Genomic DNA, 19530 nt, shown 5'->3' with positions numbered 1-19530 from the left:
TTTTGTGGTATATATTGAAAATACAAACAGGGATGTTTAGTGTATCCTTCAATTATGTTTTTAAAGATCTTCTAATTCTATCAATAAGTATGTTAGTGATCTTGTCATTGTCCTAATTATTAATGACAAGAAAATTAAGACACAGGGCAGTTAATCTGTCCAGACCCGCATAAAGCTAATTCATCCTCATGCAGTGTACCCTTGTCTTAAACCATTTTCTGTTGCTATAACAAAATACTGAGGCTAGATAACTCATGAAGAAAAGAGGTTTATTTAGCTCATAGTTTGGAAGGCTTAAGGTCCAAACAGCATGGTGATGGCTCTGGTGAATGTGCCCCTAACTGTATCACATCATGGTGAATGACATCATGGCAGAAGAGCAGAAGTTAAGAGGAGAGGGAGAGATCACATGTCAAGACATGAAACCGGAGCTTGGGAAAGGGCCAGTCTTACTCTTTTATAGCTACCCTCTCTTAAGAACTAGCCAGGGTCCCAGAAGAATTGCATTAATTGGGGGGCATGTAGCTCAGTGGCAGAACACTTGCCTAGAATGCACAAGGCCCAGGGTTTGATCCCCAGAACTGCAAAACAACAAATATGGAAGTGCCCCCAGCAACCTTAATCATTTTCTACTAAGCCCACCTCTTGAAGTTCCCACCACCTTTCATATCCCCACAATGGAAACTAAGGCTCCAATGCATAAATTCTTGGGGGGCAAATCGTCTCCAAACCATAGCAATCCTACAGGCACTTAACAGTTTCAAAGGAGAAAATTTATGAAAAATCTACTTTTTAATATGCTAAAATAAGCTTTTACTTATTTTACATGTGATCCCTCCCTCTCCTCTTACTTCTGCTCGTTCCAAAGACAAGACCTTTGGAATTATCTTATTTCCAGGATTTAAGCAGAATATTCATTTTTTGCATTACTTTCTCTTCTTTAAAGAAAATTAAATACCATAATATAAATTAATATAATCTAAAGTCAAGACTGAGGCACTCAGTTATCTTTTGCATTGGGATCATTTGTGCATTTTCTAAGGTGCATATTCTATTTATATTTGTTTTAATGGTGTGCAATTGTTAGATTTTTCTACTGATCAGGCTACAAAGAGTTTTAACTGAAAAATGCCCTTTCTCTCAATCTTGTAATCTTGGAGCAGTGTTAATTGTGCATGTTAATTAGTCCCCTTCTGACTTTTCATGAAAGATCAATCATTGCAAGAGTAATTTTCAAGTTATATTTTAAAAAATGTTTGTTTTTAAGGTGTAGGTTAAGCTTGCTAGTCTCAAATGAAACAGGAAGAAAGACTTTAAAATCTCTTTCCACAGGGTCCAAAAATAGAACATTAAGAAAGCAAATATGGGTTGGGGGTGTGGCTCAGTAGTAGCACACTTGCTTAGCAAATGCAATGTTCTGAGTTCAATCCCCCAGCACCAAACAAAAAAACAAACAAGCAAAAAAGATGACACAGATTCACAGAAAATAGCAATAGTCATTAAAAACAAGTTGGTTATACCATACATAGCTACTACTGCTAGTACTAGACAAAGTTGCAACATAATATCATAACTCAAATTCTGCCTTTAAAACCACATTATGTTCCTATATATATCTTTAGTTTTACTTAGTTGGGCCAATTTTATGCTGTTTGTTTTATTTATATACCTGAAAACACTAACAAAGTAGTTTGAGTGTTTTGGTAATACTAAAACAGCAAAAATTGTGGTTATAAAATAATCTTTCAATTTATCTAAATCCCACCCCCCAAAAGAAGCTTAAATTTTAGCATAAAATTTTAGCAAGACTAATCCCCTTCTGTTACTGGTCAAGGCTTGATATTTTATGGGCTTCACTCAGTAAGTCACATAACTGTTATAGGGAATTCTACAACTTGAATTTAGAGTTCTGTGACAAAACAAAAGAAGTGGATTAATTACCTTTTATAATATGTTCATTTAGTCTTTCAGGAAAACCTTTCTAATAGTTTGGGTTAGATCTGTATTACAAATTAGGAAGAAACAAAGTAGTAAATTTAGAAAGGGGGAAGGTAGAAATTTCATAAGCAAAAGAGTAAAATGATTACCTTCTTTTGATCCAATTTTTAGATTAGAGAAAATGAACATCAATCAGAAAACAATGTAATAGCTTAGACAGGAAATGAATGTCATTCACGAGAAAGCCATATATATATAGGATGCAATAAAAATTATTATTCAGGATTTTTACAGACTGAAAATGTGAGGGAAACATGATATAGCAGATAAACAATAGCTTGATTACACACATCTCTGTGTGCTACAATTACATTTTATTAAATCATGCAGCTAGTTACAGAATACTTTTATATACACACACATCTTTATCATACAAATATAGGTATAAGTGTGTCATTTAACAAAATAGATATATTCTAAGAAGAGCATCATTAGGCAATTCTGTCATTGTGCAATTGTCACAGAGTACTTACACATACCTAGATGTAATACACACAATACACACCTAATACACACCTAAGCTATATGTACCCGGGTTTCCTGATTGCCTTTAGGTTTGCAAGTTGCAGCGTTGCTCCAAGTTGTTCTTGGCTTCGGGAGGGTTTTCATGAGATGATATATGGTTGATATATGTTTGGTACAGTTTATTGCTCCTAGGACTATAATGAACAAAACAACAGAAGATTAAATTACAGTACAAGAAAAAAATTATACAATCAAGAGATGCTATAAATATATGAGGCTCCTGCCAGCAAAACACAGTATACAGTTTTACAGTAAACTTTTTTTAATAAGTAAAAGGAAAATACTTTAAAATAACAATAAAAATTATACTGGGGGCCAAGGATGTAGCTCAGTGGTAGAGCAAGTGCTTAGCATGTATTAGACCCTAGGTTTAATCCCCAGCACCAATAAATAAATCAGTAAACAAATAAATAGTATAGTAAATACATGAGCCAGTAATAGTCTCTCATTGTTATTTCAAGTATTATGCACTATACATAATTATATATTTTCTACTTTTATACAACTGCTAGTTTGTTTATACCATCATCCACCACAAACACATGAGATGCACTTCTCCGACATTTTCTAACCCTTTATTTTGCCTCCTACTTTTTTTTTTTTAACTCTTTTATGTTTTATAGATTTTTCCCATACCTTAGCTAACAGTCTTTAGGTTTAGACACAAATATCTCTCAAAAATGTTTAGTGAATCAATAAATCAAAGACTGTAAAGTCTCAAAGGAAATCTAGGAAAAACAAACAAGCTAAATTAAAATAGATTAGGCTTCAGCTAAGTTCGACTTCATCATTTAAGTAACAGACAGCTTTAAGTCTAAGTTGTATACTCAATTCATTCTGGAGTTACTTGAGGTTGTCAACTTTGAGGTGTTATGATCAGAGTACAAATTAAAATTAACTGTCCAGGTCATGATAGTTTAACTGACTATATTTAAAATAAAACCAACAAACATAAAACTAATGATTTTAGTTGTACTGGAACACTGCATAAATGACAGCTTCTGGTCACTTGAGGGTGGCAGTTGGCCTCCCTTTGATGAAGCAAAAAGGAATTCACTCTATGACCATTCACATTCCTGTTCCTTTTCAGCTTTTTGTTATTTTAAATCTCCCTCCCTAGAATCAAGGTTAACCTACTTTTCTTCCTCTGTACTGCCAAAGGATAGGAAGAGATAAATAGATATAAAAAGCTCTTTAACATGAATAATACTACTAGTATAACACATAATAATAATATTTATTGAGCATACTCTGTGTGCGAGGCATTTAAAAAAGTGCTTTCTGTGCATTATCTCATTTAATCCTTATAAAAATTCATGGGGTAAGGATCACTATCATCCAAATTAATTGATGAGGAAGAGACAGAAGTACAAAGTTTAACTTACCCATGGTCACCATGGAACCATGATACATACCAAGGCAGATTATAGATTATATTACATGTGTAGTAATACATTACATGTATTTTTTTTTTCATTTAACTCTCATAAGAACCCTATGAGGTAAATAAGTATTTCCTTTCCCTTCATATAAGGAGATCAATTCTTAATGAGGTTAAGTGGCATGAAGGTACTAAATGGCAGAGCCTAAGGGACTCTGTCTTAAGTACCTTCCCAGCTGTTTCCTTCCAATGGACTCCTTTGGCTCCACAATATGAGAGAAAGGGTTCAACTCCTCTGTTTGGATAGGTCCTGGTGTGGTAATTTAAATAGCTTCCTATGAGGTCCATAGTACCTTTGTTCTCTTTCTCAGTTGACTTTTAAAATATATTATAACTTACTGGGCACAGTGGCACATGCCTGTAATCCCAGTGACTCCGAAGGCTGAGGAAGGAGAATCACAAGTTTAAGTCCAGCCTCAGGAATTTAGCAAGGACCTCAGCAACTTAACAGGACCCAAAATAAAAAAATAAAAAGGGATGGGATGTATTCAGCAGTAAGGTATCCCTGAGTTCAATAATAGAAAGAAAGAAAGAAAGAAAGAAAGAAAGAAAGAAAGAAGGAGCATGAGGGAGGGAGGAATTGTAACTAGTTTTCAGTTTTTCAAAGAGAGTTTTAAAATTAATACCCAATTATATTAAATCTAGAATAAAAGAAATGCTCTATAGCCACAGGGAATCTAATGTTAATTCCATTTTAAAAAATTCATTAGGACATTTATGCATTACCTTTTGTTTTTTTCCTGGACAAACCCATATTATAATCACAAAGATAAACAGAAATTATGGGGGAGGAGACAACATAATTGGCTTTTTATTGCAAATAACTGAATTCTCACTTTTAAGGACACCATATGAAATTCTTGGTGGGGCATATATAGTAATCTCTCCCTTTAGTTACCAGATATTCCTAATCTTCCTCTTAGTCGAGCTATATAATATCTTTTTTTTTTTAGAATTTTAATATTTATTTTTCAGTTATCGATGGACACAACATCTTTATTTGTACGTGGTGCTGAGAATCGAACCCGGGCCGCACACATACCAGGTGAGCGCGCTACCACTTGAGCCACATCCCCAGCCCCTATATAATATCTTTTTGATTATATACAGATGTTATAAATACACATGTGGATATATGCAGAGTCTATTGCATAATATTTTAGGAGTACTAGGCTAACCAATATGATAAAAACATATTGAAAATTTCACCCAAATCAGCCAAAAGTTACTAAGCACTATGCTAATGGATGAGTAAATAAAAAATAAGACATGGTCTTCCACAAATTCAGTAGGGGAAAGGGCAGACAGAAAGCCCAGGAGGATCTGATAAACAATTTACAATTCAAATGTGACAAATGACAAGAGAATTGTATATCAAGATTTATCAGAGTACAGAATAATTACTGAAAACATACAAATCAGAGGAGACAATTCCAAGGATATAATGATTCTAGCTAGTCTTGAAGGAGAACAGCTAAAAGTCTTTTGTAGTAATCCAAACTGAGATATGAACAGGGTGATGGCAGTGGAAACAGAGACAGGAGGTTTCAAAGTCTATATCAAGTGTCTCAGTTGATTAAGAAATAGATCCTAAAGTATTTTCCCCCCATAACTACTGAATTAACTTTATATTGACAGCTTTCTGAGTTGTTCAGTTATGTTCCAAGGTCATGAAAAAAGACATAAACACAAAACAATTTTCCAGTAACTACATTCTATCAATTAAACCCAGCTGGTCCTTAGCAAATCATGTTTTTTTGGTCTTTTTTTTTTTTTTTTTTTTTTTGTACTTAGGATTTTTAATCAGGAAATTCTCCTGTCTCAAGGTACAAAAATTTGACCCTTTTGGCTTTTGGCATATATTATGTACCATGTGTGTGGCGTTGTGTGTGCCATTAAGTATGAAGAGGAGGGATATTCCATACGGGAAAGGAAGATTGGCAACTGTGGCCGTGGAAGAGAAAGATTTTAAGATTTTGTTTTCACAAAATACCACTCAGAAGAAAACTTCTGTCTGGGTCATTCAGATTGCATTTTCTATTAGGGATAAAATATATCACTTATTAAACCCGATCTGTATCTCTGTAATGGCCTTAAAACAAGAATGGAACGTCTTGAGGAAGTTGAAGTTCATGTCAAACAAAAACATTACAGGTACAAAACGTATTATGTTTAAATGTGTTGTTGAAAGATTCAACTCCTGTGGAGAAGACAATTTATTTTTATAAAGAAGCAAAGCAATGTGAGTGAAATAAAGTACATATAAACAATCTGTTCTCTCACAAGCACTTAAAACTCTGTATATTAACAGTTTGATTCATTTAGAAAAGTTCTTCTAGAAGAGTAACTCTGTCTCTTTAAGGACCACAACAGAAAATGGAAGTCAATAATGAGATGAGACTGGCTGCAAACTGCTCCAATGAGGTCCTGGGAATTTTGCTAAAAGGATATTTGGGGCTGGACTAAAACTTTGGAAAGTGGAAGGGAAAAAAAAAAAGTCAAAGTAAGGCAAGAGAGTTCTTTGAAAAGAAGATAAATGAATCTACTTTCAATTCTAAAACAAAAGTATGGAAAAATAAGACTAAATACAAAAATATAATCAGATTGAGCTAGATGCTACTGGAGACCATCAGCTTACAATTCCAGAGACTGTGTCAGAAACATCATTTAAAACTAGCTTCGGAGTAGAGCAGGGCTACATACAATTTTACTTGTTCCATCTTTAATGGAACTTATTTTAAAATCCCCATAGGGGCCAGGACCTCTGGAGAGATAGCTAGACATAAAGTCAGTGTTAAGCATGTGTGAGGCCCTGGATTCAATCTCCAGAACAGCAGCAGCAGCAGCAGCAACAGCCACAACAAAATCCCATTTCTTAACTTCAAATCCAGGAATATCCACTAACATTATGATATGGTATCAAAAGTAGGGGCCCAGCCAGGCGCAGTGGCACACGCCTGTAATCCCAGGTTGGGAGGCTGAGGCAGGAGAATCTCAGAGTTCAAAGCCAGAGCAACATAGCACAGCCCTGACCAACTTAGCAAGACCCTGTCTCTAAATAAAATACAAAAAAGGCTGGGGATGTGGCTCAGCAGTTAAGCACCCTTGGGCTCAATTCCTGTTACCAAAAAGAAAGAAAGAAAAAAAAAGGTGGTGTTCACTTAGGTCAGATTTCTTTCCATTCTCAAAACTTCCCTCTTGACCTCTGAATGGGGATCATTGATTGTAACCCCTCCAATTGTTTCCCTGTATTTTACTTAAGTATTATTTCGGATAAAATGTTGACAGGAAAACTATGTCTTTTTGTGACAATGACCATTAGCCGCTCTGGCTTTTCTCCCACACACATCTATAATTTAACATCTCTTCCCCCTAGATCCCTTTGTAACTTCCATTCCAATACCCTGCGCTGTCACCCTGGCTTCACTGCATGTAGGAGCCTAGGTTCGGTGATTTTCGACTGCACTTCACTTGGATGTTAGGGGTCATACTCGAGGGTGAAGATAGACAAGGAGCAAACGCGAAAACCGTGCAAATTGCCATTCCTGGTTTGCGGTGCCAAGGTGAAGCGCCCGGGCGGCGTCCGTCTCGGTGCGGAACGCCCCGGCCGCCAAGTCAGGCGGCACCTGGAGGGTAGGAGGGGAATGTGGGCGGGAGTCGACGGCGTCTTAGGGTGGGACCTGCTTACGGCTCTGGACACCTTGAAGTCCCGAGTTCAAGGCATCACCTCTAGACGCCACCGTCTTCCTTGGAGCGAAGAGCAAAAGAGAAAAAGGCATGTCAGTAGGAACGGTGGGGTTCAAGTGCAGCGCGGGACTGGGCACACACGGGGTCGCGCCAGGGGCGGCGTCGCAGCTCCACCGCCCAGCGCTCGCAGGGCCGCCGGGACCCCACAGGGCGTGGGCAGAGGCCCAGCGCGCCGGACGCTGCCACTGTCCCTCACCCCGGTGCGGAGAGCGGACGACCTCCCGTGCGGACACCACAGGTCGGGGCCGCGGGGGAACTACAGCTCCCGGCAGGCGCCGCGCCGGCCGCGCGCCCCCGCCCCGCGCGCCCCGGCCCCCCGCCCTCCGGCCTCAGGACGGGACGGGAGGGGGGGAGGAAGGGGCGCCGGCAGCGGGCGGGATCCTGCGAGGCGCGTGAAGCCTCGCTGGCGCCTGGTCCGGGACCCAGACGCTGGCGGGCGCGGAGTTTCTCACGACGGGCCGAGCCCGCCTCTGTAAGTAGTCGCCTCAGGGAGTGAGGAGCAGACACCGAAAAAGTTCGCGCCGCCGCCACCGCCGCCGCCGCTTTGTTCTCCCGGCCCGTCGGGCTGAGGCGGCGGCGCCCCTCCCCCACCCGCACGCGGCGGCCGCGGGACTCGGACCGAGACCCCGCGGGGGCTGGGCGGCGGCCGCGGGGTTGGGCGGGAAGTTGGGGCGGCGGGCGGCCGGGGGCGCCGGCGCGGCCGCCAGATGGGGCCAAGTTCCGGCGTCCGTGCCGAGGCCAACTTGGATTCGCTCTCGCGGGTGACCACCGCGCCCGGCCCTTCAGGGTCCATCAGTTCCCGGGGTCCTCAAACTAGTTGCGGACGCCACTCAGAGTGCCGAATTTTGCATGAGGCTTTTCGTTTCCTTTCATCACTTTACGCTGTACCCGTCTGAAAGGGGTGAGTAGGTGCTTGGAGAGTCCCCCCACCCGGGTTTCCTGATTGCCTTTAGGTTTGCAAGTTGCAGCATTGCTCCGAGTTGTTCTCGGCTTCGGGAGGGTTTTCATGAGATGAAGTACTGAAGAGTGCGACTGTTTCTTTGAGCAATAAAAATAACCACATACTATTTGATTGCCTGTTATTTTGTTTCAAGTTGTCCGAACCAGAAGCATAGGCCTTGCGGTCTGCAAGCACGAATATAAAGCGACAGGCAACCTGCAGAGCTTTCCACGCACAGATTGATGGCATGGACATAACTGTCTCTTCAGCCACACCCATCCCCACAGGAAATGAGACTATCGGTGTCATCTTTGATTAGGAAGGATAAGTTACACCCTGAACTCCTACTCTGCAGGACATGGCCTAAATTTATGAACTTTAGCCACAAATGAAACTAAAACTTTTTAAATGCGCTGATTTGTCCTCTAGAAAATATTATTACGCTTAAAATACTTGTACTTGACGTTGTGGTTCTGGTGTTTTTAGCGATTTTGTTTTTGCTTAGGTCAAGCTTAAACTTTTAATGCCGTAAGGGCAGGGAATACCTATGGATTTGCTGCAGAAAATTTCCATAAAGTTCCCGGTTTTACTTTTCTCTTCCCATATTAGAATCTGGGGTGAGGTCAGGTATGGCAATTCAGCTGAAAGGAAGAAGTTGCAAGTTTTAGAGTTTTAGTAAAAGTAGTAGAATGTGTCACAGAAATCTCTAAGGTAGCTTCTGCTCCATAAGGTAATAGTATAAATGATGTAGACCTGAGCAGATGAACTTTGAGTATTCCTGTTTGAGAAGCTAGTTGTAAAACAGTTTCCATTTCAGGATTACTCAGATTCAAGAATGTTGACTGCTGTATACTTTAAAATTAATTTTTTAAGTATCCCAGATAGTCTGAGTCTTTTAGTGTACACATTTTATAAGCTTTCGGTTTCATCAGATGACCTTTAAAATAGACATTTCTTTCTGTTAAACACTGCCCCCCACACACAAAGAATGTAATGAGTTTTGGGATATTAATTTTTTTTAAGTTACATAAGAACTGAAAACATTTCATACAGGAAAAAATGAATAGATGATAATTTAAATGCACTTTTCTTAAGGGAAATTTTGGTACAGTTTTTAAAAAAGACATTCTATAATTGGCAAAAATATTAACCATAGTGAAGTTAATTGCTCATTTTTAAAGTAACTATACAGAACAAGGGGAAGTTATTTGCTAGTACAAGTTTAAATTTGATTTAATAATCACCATCTTCTGTGCTGCTCATACTTTGAGTCCCTCCAATTATGTAATTCAAATTGAACTTGTCATATATGCATACCTCTTTGGAGCAGTTGTTTTATGAAAAAAATTGAGGTAGGTACTTAAGAGATGTTTTAGTTTTAATTTCAGTGTAGGAATAAAGTTTTCTCCACTTGTGTGATTAGTTTATAGTGGTGGTATGTGAGAAATTGCTCTTTGGATATTAGCCAATCAGATTTCTTATATACTACTGGTGCGAAGATGAAGATATATGAAACTCAGCATAGGTTCACTTTGCATTGCAAGACTGGCAGTCTGTAATCTTATTACTGGATATAATTTTCAGTGCCTGAGCAGAGAGCACAGGTACTATGCCCTCTCAGTACTCTGCCTGACAATGGAGGGACTGAGATTCAAATGCCACTGGTCCAGATAAGCAGAGTTTTAAAGGAAACAATTTAGTTGAATTAATCTAAAGTAATAGTCATGTTTTTGAAAATGTATTCAGTAAATATAGGTATTTTTTAAAAATAAGCAGATACTTGAGTTTTTACACAATATTCAATATAAAGACCACATCCACACTATTAAGCACAGTGAAACTTGTCAAGGCAAAACATGGACATTGACTTCAGCACACTAGTCAGTGTTGCATTGAAAAAGGTCATATGTTTTTTTACATGCTAAAAGAGTACATGCACATAATAACATGGAGGTGATGAAGAGACCCAACCTGCCACTTCATTAGCATTCCTAGCAAACAAAACTAAATTGAACCTGGATGACCTTTTGCTGGTGGGAGTCATGGTAAATATGCTGTTCCAAATAGGAAAAGCATTTTACCTCTTTAGCTTTTACTGAGTACAAAAAGAATGCTGGCTACGCTAAATAATGAGCTATCTTTTGAAATATTTAGTAGCTAGATATGTTTTGTCTTCTTATGATTCTCTTGCCTCTCTCTGCCTTCCTGACTGTTATGTATCAAATGGTCCTAGTTTAAATGTCACTTCCTTAAAGGGACCTTCCTTGAGACCTCAGCTGAAATTAAGTCCCCTTGGTATGCATGATCATATCACTTCTCATAGTTTGTAATTGCCTAGTTATTTATGCAAATGTTTGTTTAATGTTTGTGAGTTCCTTGAGAGCACTTGCCTTGTCTGTTTCTGTCACTGCTATCTTAACTCCAGTGTCTCATAGCAGTCTGGTAAATATTGCTTACTCAATGAGGATTTGTTGAATGAAAATGCTGCTGTTGGAGCTTCTCTTAAGTAACTACTTTGTTAACGTAGAAAATAATGTGTTATAGGAAAGGTGACTCTGAGAGGAAGAAGGTAGATGAACTTGTTATATACCATGCAGTAACCTTCAACCAAGTCCCTTAACCTCCAAGACCTTTGTCTATATAATTTGGCAGACTAGGCTCATGATGCCTTTAATATTCTATGTTTTAAGCCAGGTGTGGTGGCACACGCTTGTAACCCCAGCCGCTGGGAAGGCTAAGGCAGGAAGATTGCAAGTTCAAAGCCAGACCCAGCAAAAGCTAGGGGCTAAGCAACTCATTGAAACTCTACCTCTAAATAAAATACAAAATAGGGCTGGGGTTGTGGTTCAGTGGTCAAGTACCCCTGAGTTCAATCCCCAGTACATGCCCCCCCCCAAAAAAAATTCTGTTTTGATTGCATTCAACAATGGTGACAGATGATGTAAACTCACTTAAACACAATATATGACAGCTCCCCAAAAGAATACCTGAGATGTTCCACATAAACAGAAATTCTATTGTCTTTGATTATAACCTCTCTTATAGCTGTTAAAAATAATATATCTAATTGATATACAGTTTATAAATTAATAAGATATACTATTTCAGTCTTCTACTTGAAGCATAAAGACAAAAAATAAAGCAACATACCAGGGTTTATATAAATTAGAATTGTTAGCTTTTTTTTTTTTTTTTAAATACTTGGTCTTGATATTTTGCTTCCTACATCTTGTTGCATCTCACAGAGCAAATCAAAGTTCCCTAAACTAAACAAGGAGAGGGAAACAGAGGGAATGAGTGGGCTGAAGATAATATGACAACTTCTTGGTTTCTTACTGTTCATACTGCAACTTTAAAAAAAAATAACTTTGGGCTGGGGATGTGGCTCAAGCAGTAGCGCGCTCGCCTGGCATGCGTGCGACCTGGGTTCGATCCTCAACACCACATACAAAACAAAGATGTTGTGTCCGCCGATAACTAAAAAATAAATATTAAAATTCTCTCTCTCCCTCTCTCACTCTCTCTTTAAAAAAATAACTTTTATAGAAAATTATATGTAATTATGAACAGTTATCATTAGTTCTATTAGGTAAATTGTATTATTAGTTAACAGTGATATTATATTTTGAAGAGATTGGTTTGTATACAGTGTTCATCAGTATTATACTACTTTATTGTGACAGTTCAGCTTTTTACAACTGTTGAGTCAGACATCTTATGGAGTTCATTCCCTCTTAAGACAACCTGTTGCTAGGCGGTTGATGTGGAATGAAATACTAGAAAAGGGATTTGGAGTCTTTAGTTTGAATCTCAGTTCCATCACTTATTAGCTGTGTAATTGTGGGCAACCAGCAACTTCTTGAAACTCTGGTTCCTTTTCTGTAAGAGTTAAATCTCATAAGGATGTTGCAAGGATTTAATGAAGTATGTTTGTCTCACTTGCAGAGTTTAGCATAAGGTAAGAGGCTTAATTTGTTTTTCTTTTTACTTTTTTGTACCAGGGATTGAACTCAGGGTTGCTTAACCATTCAGCCACACCTCCAGCCCTTTTTATTTTTTTTATTTTGAGTCAGGGTCTTGCTAAGTTGTTTAAGGCCTCCCTAAATTGCCAAGGCTGGCTTTGAATTTGTGATCTTCTTGCCTCAGCCTCCTGCTGGGATTACAGGCATACGCCACTTGCCTGGCCTTAATTGCTATTTCTTTTGTAGTTACCATGAAAATTGCTCAAACTTACTGAATAGTTTGAGCACTTACTGTAAGCTAGGTATTGTTATAGGTACTTACACAAGTAAGTAAGTAAGTAGTGTTTCCATCTTCTGCAATAACACTGAATAAAACCAATCCCTCTATTAATACCCCTTTAAGTATTTGAAGACCACTTAGTCTGTTTGGTTTTGTTAAGCACATGTTTATCACATGACATTGCTTTCCCCTTTATTGGATGCAGTTTTTTCTTCAACTCTAAATCTCTGTAAGTCTAGAAATGTGGGCCATGAAAATAAACATTACAGTATACAGATTGATGCTGATGCATTCTTGGTGCCCAGGGAATTCATAGGGAATAGGTTCCAGCAGTTCAGGCTCCTTTCCATTTGTTCTCACAAAATGTGCTTCTCTGGGTGGGGCAGGATGGCGCTTCAGCTGAACCCAGGTACCTTTCTCTTTGGCTTCCTTCTTTTTCTGATCATTTTCCTAGTCACCCATTATATTAACAGTGCATAGTAAACTCTTGGATTCATAACCCATTCTCATATGAACAATTTCCAAGTCAACATTTTCCTTTTTCTGATGCACATTTAAATTTCTGAAACAAAATGCAAAGCTTTACATTTATCCTTGTAAAGTTTCACACTCGTTTTAGTTTTTATTTCTCCTGAAGTTGTTCAATCTGAAGATTGTAAAAGCATGTCATCTGTGTCTTCATTAACGCACACATAATGAAAAACAATGTAAAGCTAAGAACAGAGTTCCAAGGCTCTCCCCTCAAGAATTATGTAAGTTGACAGAGCAGTACATTTCCCAATGACACTTAACTTTCAACTCACAAACAACATATTTGGAAAGATAGTATGGAAAGTACTTTAACGTCTGAACTTCTGTTTTCTCAACTATAAAGTGAGTTGTAAGGATTAAATAAGGTAATACATATACAGTGTTTAGAACAGTGTCCAGCAGATAGTAAGAGTTCAGTGAATGTAAGGTATGATTTCCTCCATCTAAGAAGCTGTAATAGTCATTTTTTCTAAGTTGTAAATGCAGTGGACTTGGCAATACTTTTTCTATTTGAATTCAGGCTGACATCTAGTGACCATTTATTCTCTGGTTATTCACAAACCATTTGCTTCATAATCTATTCTTGGATTTGGTTAAAGAGTTATAACTTTATGTATCTAATTTTTGAAATTTGCTTATCTGCTTCTCTAGCCCCCAGTATTTGAAGTAACTCTACCCAACTTCTGGATTATGACTCTTATTCTGAGATCTTTCTCCAAGATTGTCAGAGTCAGCCTTGTGATTACACTTGATCACAAAGTGTATGGAGTGGACTGCATTTGGGCCCAGAGGCTTGAACTCACATAAAATTGCTTTAAGTCTCTTATTCAAGAGACTCAGGTTTCAGTATTTAATCTTTTTTCTGCAGCTATAATTTAAAACAGTTGGAAAAGAATACAAGTTGAGCAATTCTGTCTGTGTGATCTGTCAACCTTAGCAACATCCTCCCTGAGCAAGTGATTCTCAGTTCCTTGTTCTTATTGAGAGATATTATGTGATTGTGGAGAAGGCACTAGATAAGAAAATATGTAACCTGCATTCTGATTTCCACTCTACCTCTTAATAGCCATGTGACACTATGTAAATTGTTTTATTACCTTGTGCTTTAGTTTTCTCATATGCAAAAATGATAATATTTCTCTGTCAACTTTCAAAGAGGTATTGTGAGATACAGTATGTGAAATGAACTATTAGGTACTGTACAGTTAAAGTGTGGAATAATAATTTATTTGAAGGTAGCTATAAATACTTTTAACAGTTTTTCTGGTCTCAGTTTTCTCTGAGCTTTCTTTTATAATACTGTGTCTGCATGTCTTTGTTGTTCTGTCATGTTCATCCTAATTCAGCACCATTAACTACTCTGCAGCATGTCACTCTACGTCCACACTGGATGCCTTACTTTTTCATCATTGGAATTGTTGATGGGTACATAGATAGAGTTTAGAATCCTCTCATGAGCCATTTAACTTAGCCACATGGGGTCATACCAATGTTTTTTGTTTTTTAATTATCCAAACTGTTTTCCTAACAACTGTCATACATATTTAATTGTATCTACTGTTGTCTTTCCTACTGTTAGAACTTCTTATGATAAAATCATTTTATCCTGTGTTCCTATCGTATGTATTTATATCTTTGTTGTCCGGTATATCCCCTCCTGGTCCCTTAGCCTTCTGAAAGGAATTTGTCAGCAAAGCAAGTAAGGAGTCATATTTTGCAGGATTAGACTTTTAACATATTAAAAAAGAATACTCAATTTACCTATATTAGGAAATTGTTATGCATCTTTTATATGACTGGGTGGTATGTGTTTTACATCTGTGTCAGTGTCAGTTTTACTTTTCTTTTTTTATCCCTTCTGTTTTTCTCTTCTTGTCATAACTCATTTATAATTGTACAATAAAAGTGTTGAATTTCATTGATTTAAAATCCTGTAGCTTTTTTAAAAGTGATCATTTCTTCAAGTTTCAAGTGTTAACAGTGCCGGGGATATTTTTTAAAGCAGGAGGCTCTCTCTAAAATTATTCCTGTAGTAAAAAATGATTCTGATAGCTAGACCAAAAATGGCTACTCATTGTGAATTACGAACATACAACTAAAAATTATCGTTTAAAAAAGTATTGGAATACATACATTTTTTTAAATTAATGTCAAGTGAATATAAACTATTAAAAAAACTTTTTAAAAATTCCTTCTAGGCTGACAGCATTTCAGAAAGCATCTACTTTTCTTGATGGATCCATTCATCAAATGAAATATGCGTGTACTATTTTTAAAAGCTTTTTACTTCATCATAGAAAAGTTTACCCCCCCAAATGAAAATGAGGACATTTGAGAGAGTGATTTGAGAAAGTGTCTTGTCAAATCGGTGAACCAAAGGATAAGTACTGAATAAATTAATCTAAAACACTATTTTTTAAACCAGAAGGCTCTCATCTTGACAGAAAAACAATTTTGATTCAGTATGTATCTTATGAAATGAAAAGTGAGAGACAAAAACAGACTTAATATAGATGAAGATATTTAGTAAATAAGCATTGTCAACTGTATTCTCATGAAGATAACTCAGTAATGTGAAATCCTGTATAAATCCTTGATTGTGGCCCTAAAAACAAAGACTGTTTTTGATGGGACTGATATTAAAAGAAGTAGGACTATTTGTTCATTCAACTCACAGTGATAGAATTTGTAATCATCGGTATGAATGGCTTAATAGAGGAAATAAAGAAGATTTCATCTACATCCAAAAGTACAGTCATTTTTTTTTACTGCTGTTATTTTGAAAACCTTTTCATAACCATTTAAAAATAATTGACAACTATTTTTTAAAGATTAAAGAAAGGCAGATGTCTGCAAATAATTCTCCTCCATCAGCCCAGAAATCTGTGTTACCTGCAACTATTCCTCCTGTGCTTCCAACTCCTTCTCCGTGTTCAAGTCCTCAGACAGGACTCTCTTCCCGACTCTCTAATGGAAGCTTCAGTGCACCATCACTCACCAACTCCAGAGGCTCTGTGCATACAGTTTCATTTCTACTGCAGATTGGCCTCACACGAGAGAGTGTTACCATTGAAGCCCAAGAACTATCTTTATCTGCTGTCAAGGATCTTGTGTGCTCCATTGTTTATCAAAAGGTACTGTGCCAGCTATTTATTTCAATTGTTTCTCTAATAATGTTTCTAATGCATCTCTATCAATTATATATATGTAACAATAAGTTAGCATGTAACAATGAGTTAATCCATAATGGATCCATCAGTAATTTATATCCTGATTATGAGCATTTTTAGAAATATTCTGGTAGACTATAAGCTGAAAATCTGAAATTTCAGAACCTAATTGGAAACCTGTATTCCAGATTGAGAATACCATTTATCCCAGCTTTAAAATGCTGCTGCTCTGTCTCTTAAAAGCAGGAGAATCTATAAAATCGGGGGGATATAAGAAATCTCATTTGCTTTCTGAGAAAAAGGACATTGAGGTGGCTTACCAAAAAGGCAAGATACAGCAACAGCTGAGTCCCAGGTCCACATTTTGTGTTTTCTAGTTGCCCTCTACTCTCTTTTATACACTTTCCTTTCCCTTTAGATCCTGATTATTTTTCAGAGACGGTATCTGGTCATGTTTGTTAAGTTTAGTCTGTCAACTTCCACTTTTTCAGTGTTTCCATCACTTATATTTAATACAGTTTTCACTATAGGTATATTTAAATATACAGGTGGTCTCCTGCTGATAATAGTTTGATTTAGGACTTCTCAACTTGATGATGATATGAACATGGTACTCATTCAGTAAAACTACTTTGAATTTTCCTAGCTAGCTATACATGGTACAGTACTCTTGCAATGCTGGGCAGCAGCAACCAGCCCCCGCTCCCAGTCACAAGGGTAAACAGCTAACAGCACTACAGAATACTGAGTTGCTAAGTTACTGATGGTTGGTAGGCTAGGTGTATTAAATGATTTTTTACTAAGTATTTTCAACTTAGGATGAGTTTATTGGGATATAATCATAAGTCAAGGAGCATCTATATAAAAATATTTGCTATTTGTTTTATATTTGTTTCTTCTGTTCTTGGGGGCTTTTTACCCCTTCCTTTTCTGCCTTCTTTTGAATTGAGTATTTTATATCATTTCATTTTATCTTTACTGCTGGTTTTTTAATTATAAAATTACCAAACAATTCTTTCAGCTATTTTCCTACTGTAGGGGTCAGTGGTTTACATCAAAAAGCAAAATCTAGTCTTCCACTTCTTTTATTTCTATATACATTAGTTCTTATTATTCACAGTAGTCATGATCTAAAATCTCTGCAACTACTGAATTAGCAAGTACTGAACCATTGCTCCTAGTGGAAATACAGGTTAGGTTCCTCAGGCCTTTGTTCATAATATTTTTGTTAGTAAAGAAATTAACCTTGTACTCACACAATCAGTAGCACCATAACTCATGGCTGAATAAAGGTTGATTAACTCAGCCAGAGTTTAGAGCCAATGGAAATTATCATACTTAAGGACCAGATGATAATAATCTGAAGGGTTTTTTTTCCAAACATTTAAATTGTATGTTTCATTATATGAGCTTGCCATTTGTTTTCCCCATGCTGAAAATGTAATAATCTGGTAATTTAAAATTCATTGAGGTCCACATCTAATCACACTTTAATTAAGATAGTTGAACCTAGATAGAAAGAAAACAAATGCTAGTGACTTTGTTTTTTCTAATTGGCAGTTTTCAGAAAGTAAATAGTATGTATGATACAGTTGTCCCTTACCTCAGAACCATTATCTGTTATGGCCTTCAGTTGAACAAATACTTATGGTCCAATCACATTGCCAGATACTACTGAAGCTCCCGGGAAGAAAGATTCCTTGCCCTTAACAATGTATGTCTCAGAAAAAATGAATGAATGTCAAATTACTGTAATGTAAGGTAGATCATGAAGGAAAGGTTCAAGATGGTAAAATGACTCAAAATAAGAAAAACTCCTAGACTGTAGAGTTAGGAATGTCTTCCTTTTTGCTTGTGCCATCATCTCCTGTATACTTCACCTGGGGAAATAAACCTTACTGCTAGTATAAATAAACTAAGACTTTAATATCATCAGTAGTCAGTAAAAGAGCAGAAACCAATCCATTTATGCACATGTGGACTTCTTTTTCATGGTGAAATGAATAAAGCCTTGGGTACTATGTAAGCTAGGTCTAGGTATTCAAGAAATTCATGGAAATCTCTGCCTTCCTTGCTTCCCTGAAATAAACTAGGCAAGCATTTGTAGTTGCCAGCTGCGAGAGGTGACAAACATATGTGATTACTTATGTGAAAGTATTATTGCAAGATTACTTACAAAAGTGTGCTGATGATTCCCAAAAGCATATTTGTGATCCAGGTTACTTTCATAACCTTCAAACATGCCACATGCTGTCTCATTAACTAGACCTTTGTGCCGACATTCCTCTGCTTCAAATAACCTTTCCCTACCATATCCTCTGCTTGGACCTCCAGCAAATATTGCTGATTGTTAATTTTCGCTTTATTTGAATGTATGTACCATAAAGCTCTATGAGGTGAGATAACACAGCCACAGTAAGTGCTCAATAAATATTTCTTGGTTGAATAAAGAAAGGAATTCAAGCTAGACACCGTGACACACACCTGTAATTCCAGCAGTTCGAGAGACTGATGCAAATTATATAATTGCAAAACAATTCTTTCAGGATTCAACAAATCTTTAAAGATTCTTTCAACAATTCTTTCTCAAGTTCTAGGCCAGGCTCAGCAACTTGGTGAGACCCTCAAAATAAAAAGTACAAAGGACAGGGGATGTACTCAGTAGTAAAGTGCCCTTGGGTTCAATCCCCAGTACTAAAAGAAAAAAGGTGGGGAGGATTCATATGAAGCAGCATGGTATTGTACTTAAAACATGAGGTTTTGGTCAAACAGGTTTATCTCTTCTGTTTACTAGTTCTATACCTTGGTTTATTATCTGAAAAATGATATTAAAAATAGTACTCATTTTATGGTTTTGTGTGTGTGTTGTGTATATGTATGTATGTATTAAATGTTTATAAAATACTTAGCCCAGGACCTAGCACATAGTAATTACA

At 37.2% G+C, this 19530-nt stretch overlaps 1 protein-coding gene across 1 annotated transcript in view; it reads left to right on the top strand.

The window, feature by feature from the left end:
• The first annotated feature begins 8102 nt into the window (after positions 1-8102).
• Prkd3 (protein kinase D3) overlaps positions 8103-19530 on the top strand; it is a 71103-nt gene continuing 59675 nt past the window's right edge. The window contains exons 1-2 of the mRNA XM_076833970.2: positions 8103-8183; positions 15623-16558. Coding sequence (XP_076690085.1) covers positions 16271-16558 — 288 coding nt within the window. The 5' untranslated portion in view covers positions 8103-8183; positions 15623-16270. The remainder of the gene's footprint in view (positions 8184-15622; positions 16559-19530) is intronic.

This window comes from Callospermophilus lateralis, chromosome 14, assembly GCF_048772815.1.
Source record: "Callospermophilus lateralis isolate mCalLat2 chromosome 14, mCalLat2.hap1, whole genome shotgun sequence".
Taxonomy (NCBI): Eukaryota; Metazoa; Chordata; class Mammalia; order Rodentia; family Sciuridae; genus Callospermophilus; species Callospermophilus lateralis.
The sequence above is the reverse complement of the archived record's forward strand: the minus strand, read 5'-3'. Positions and strand labels throughout refer to the sequence as shown.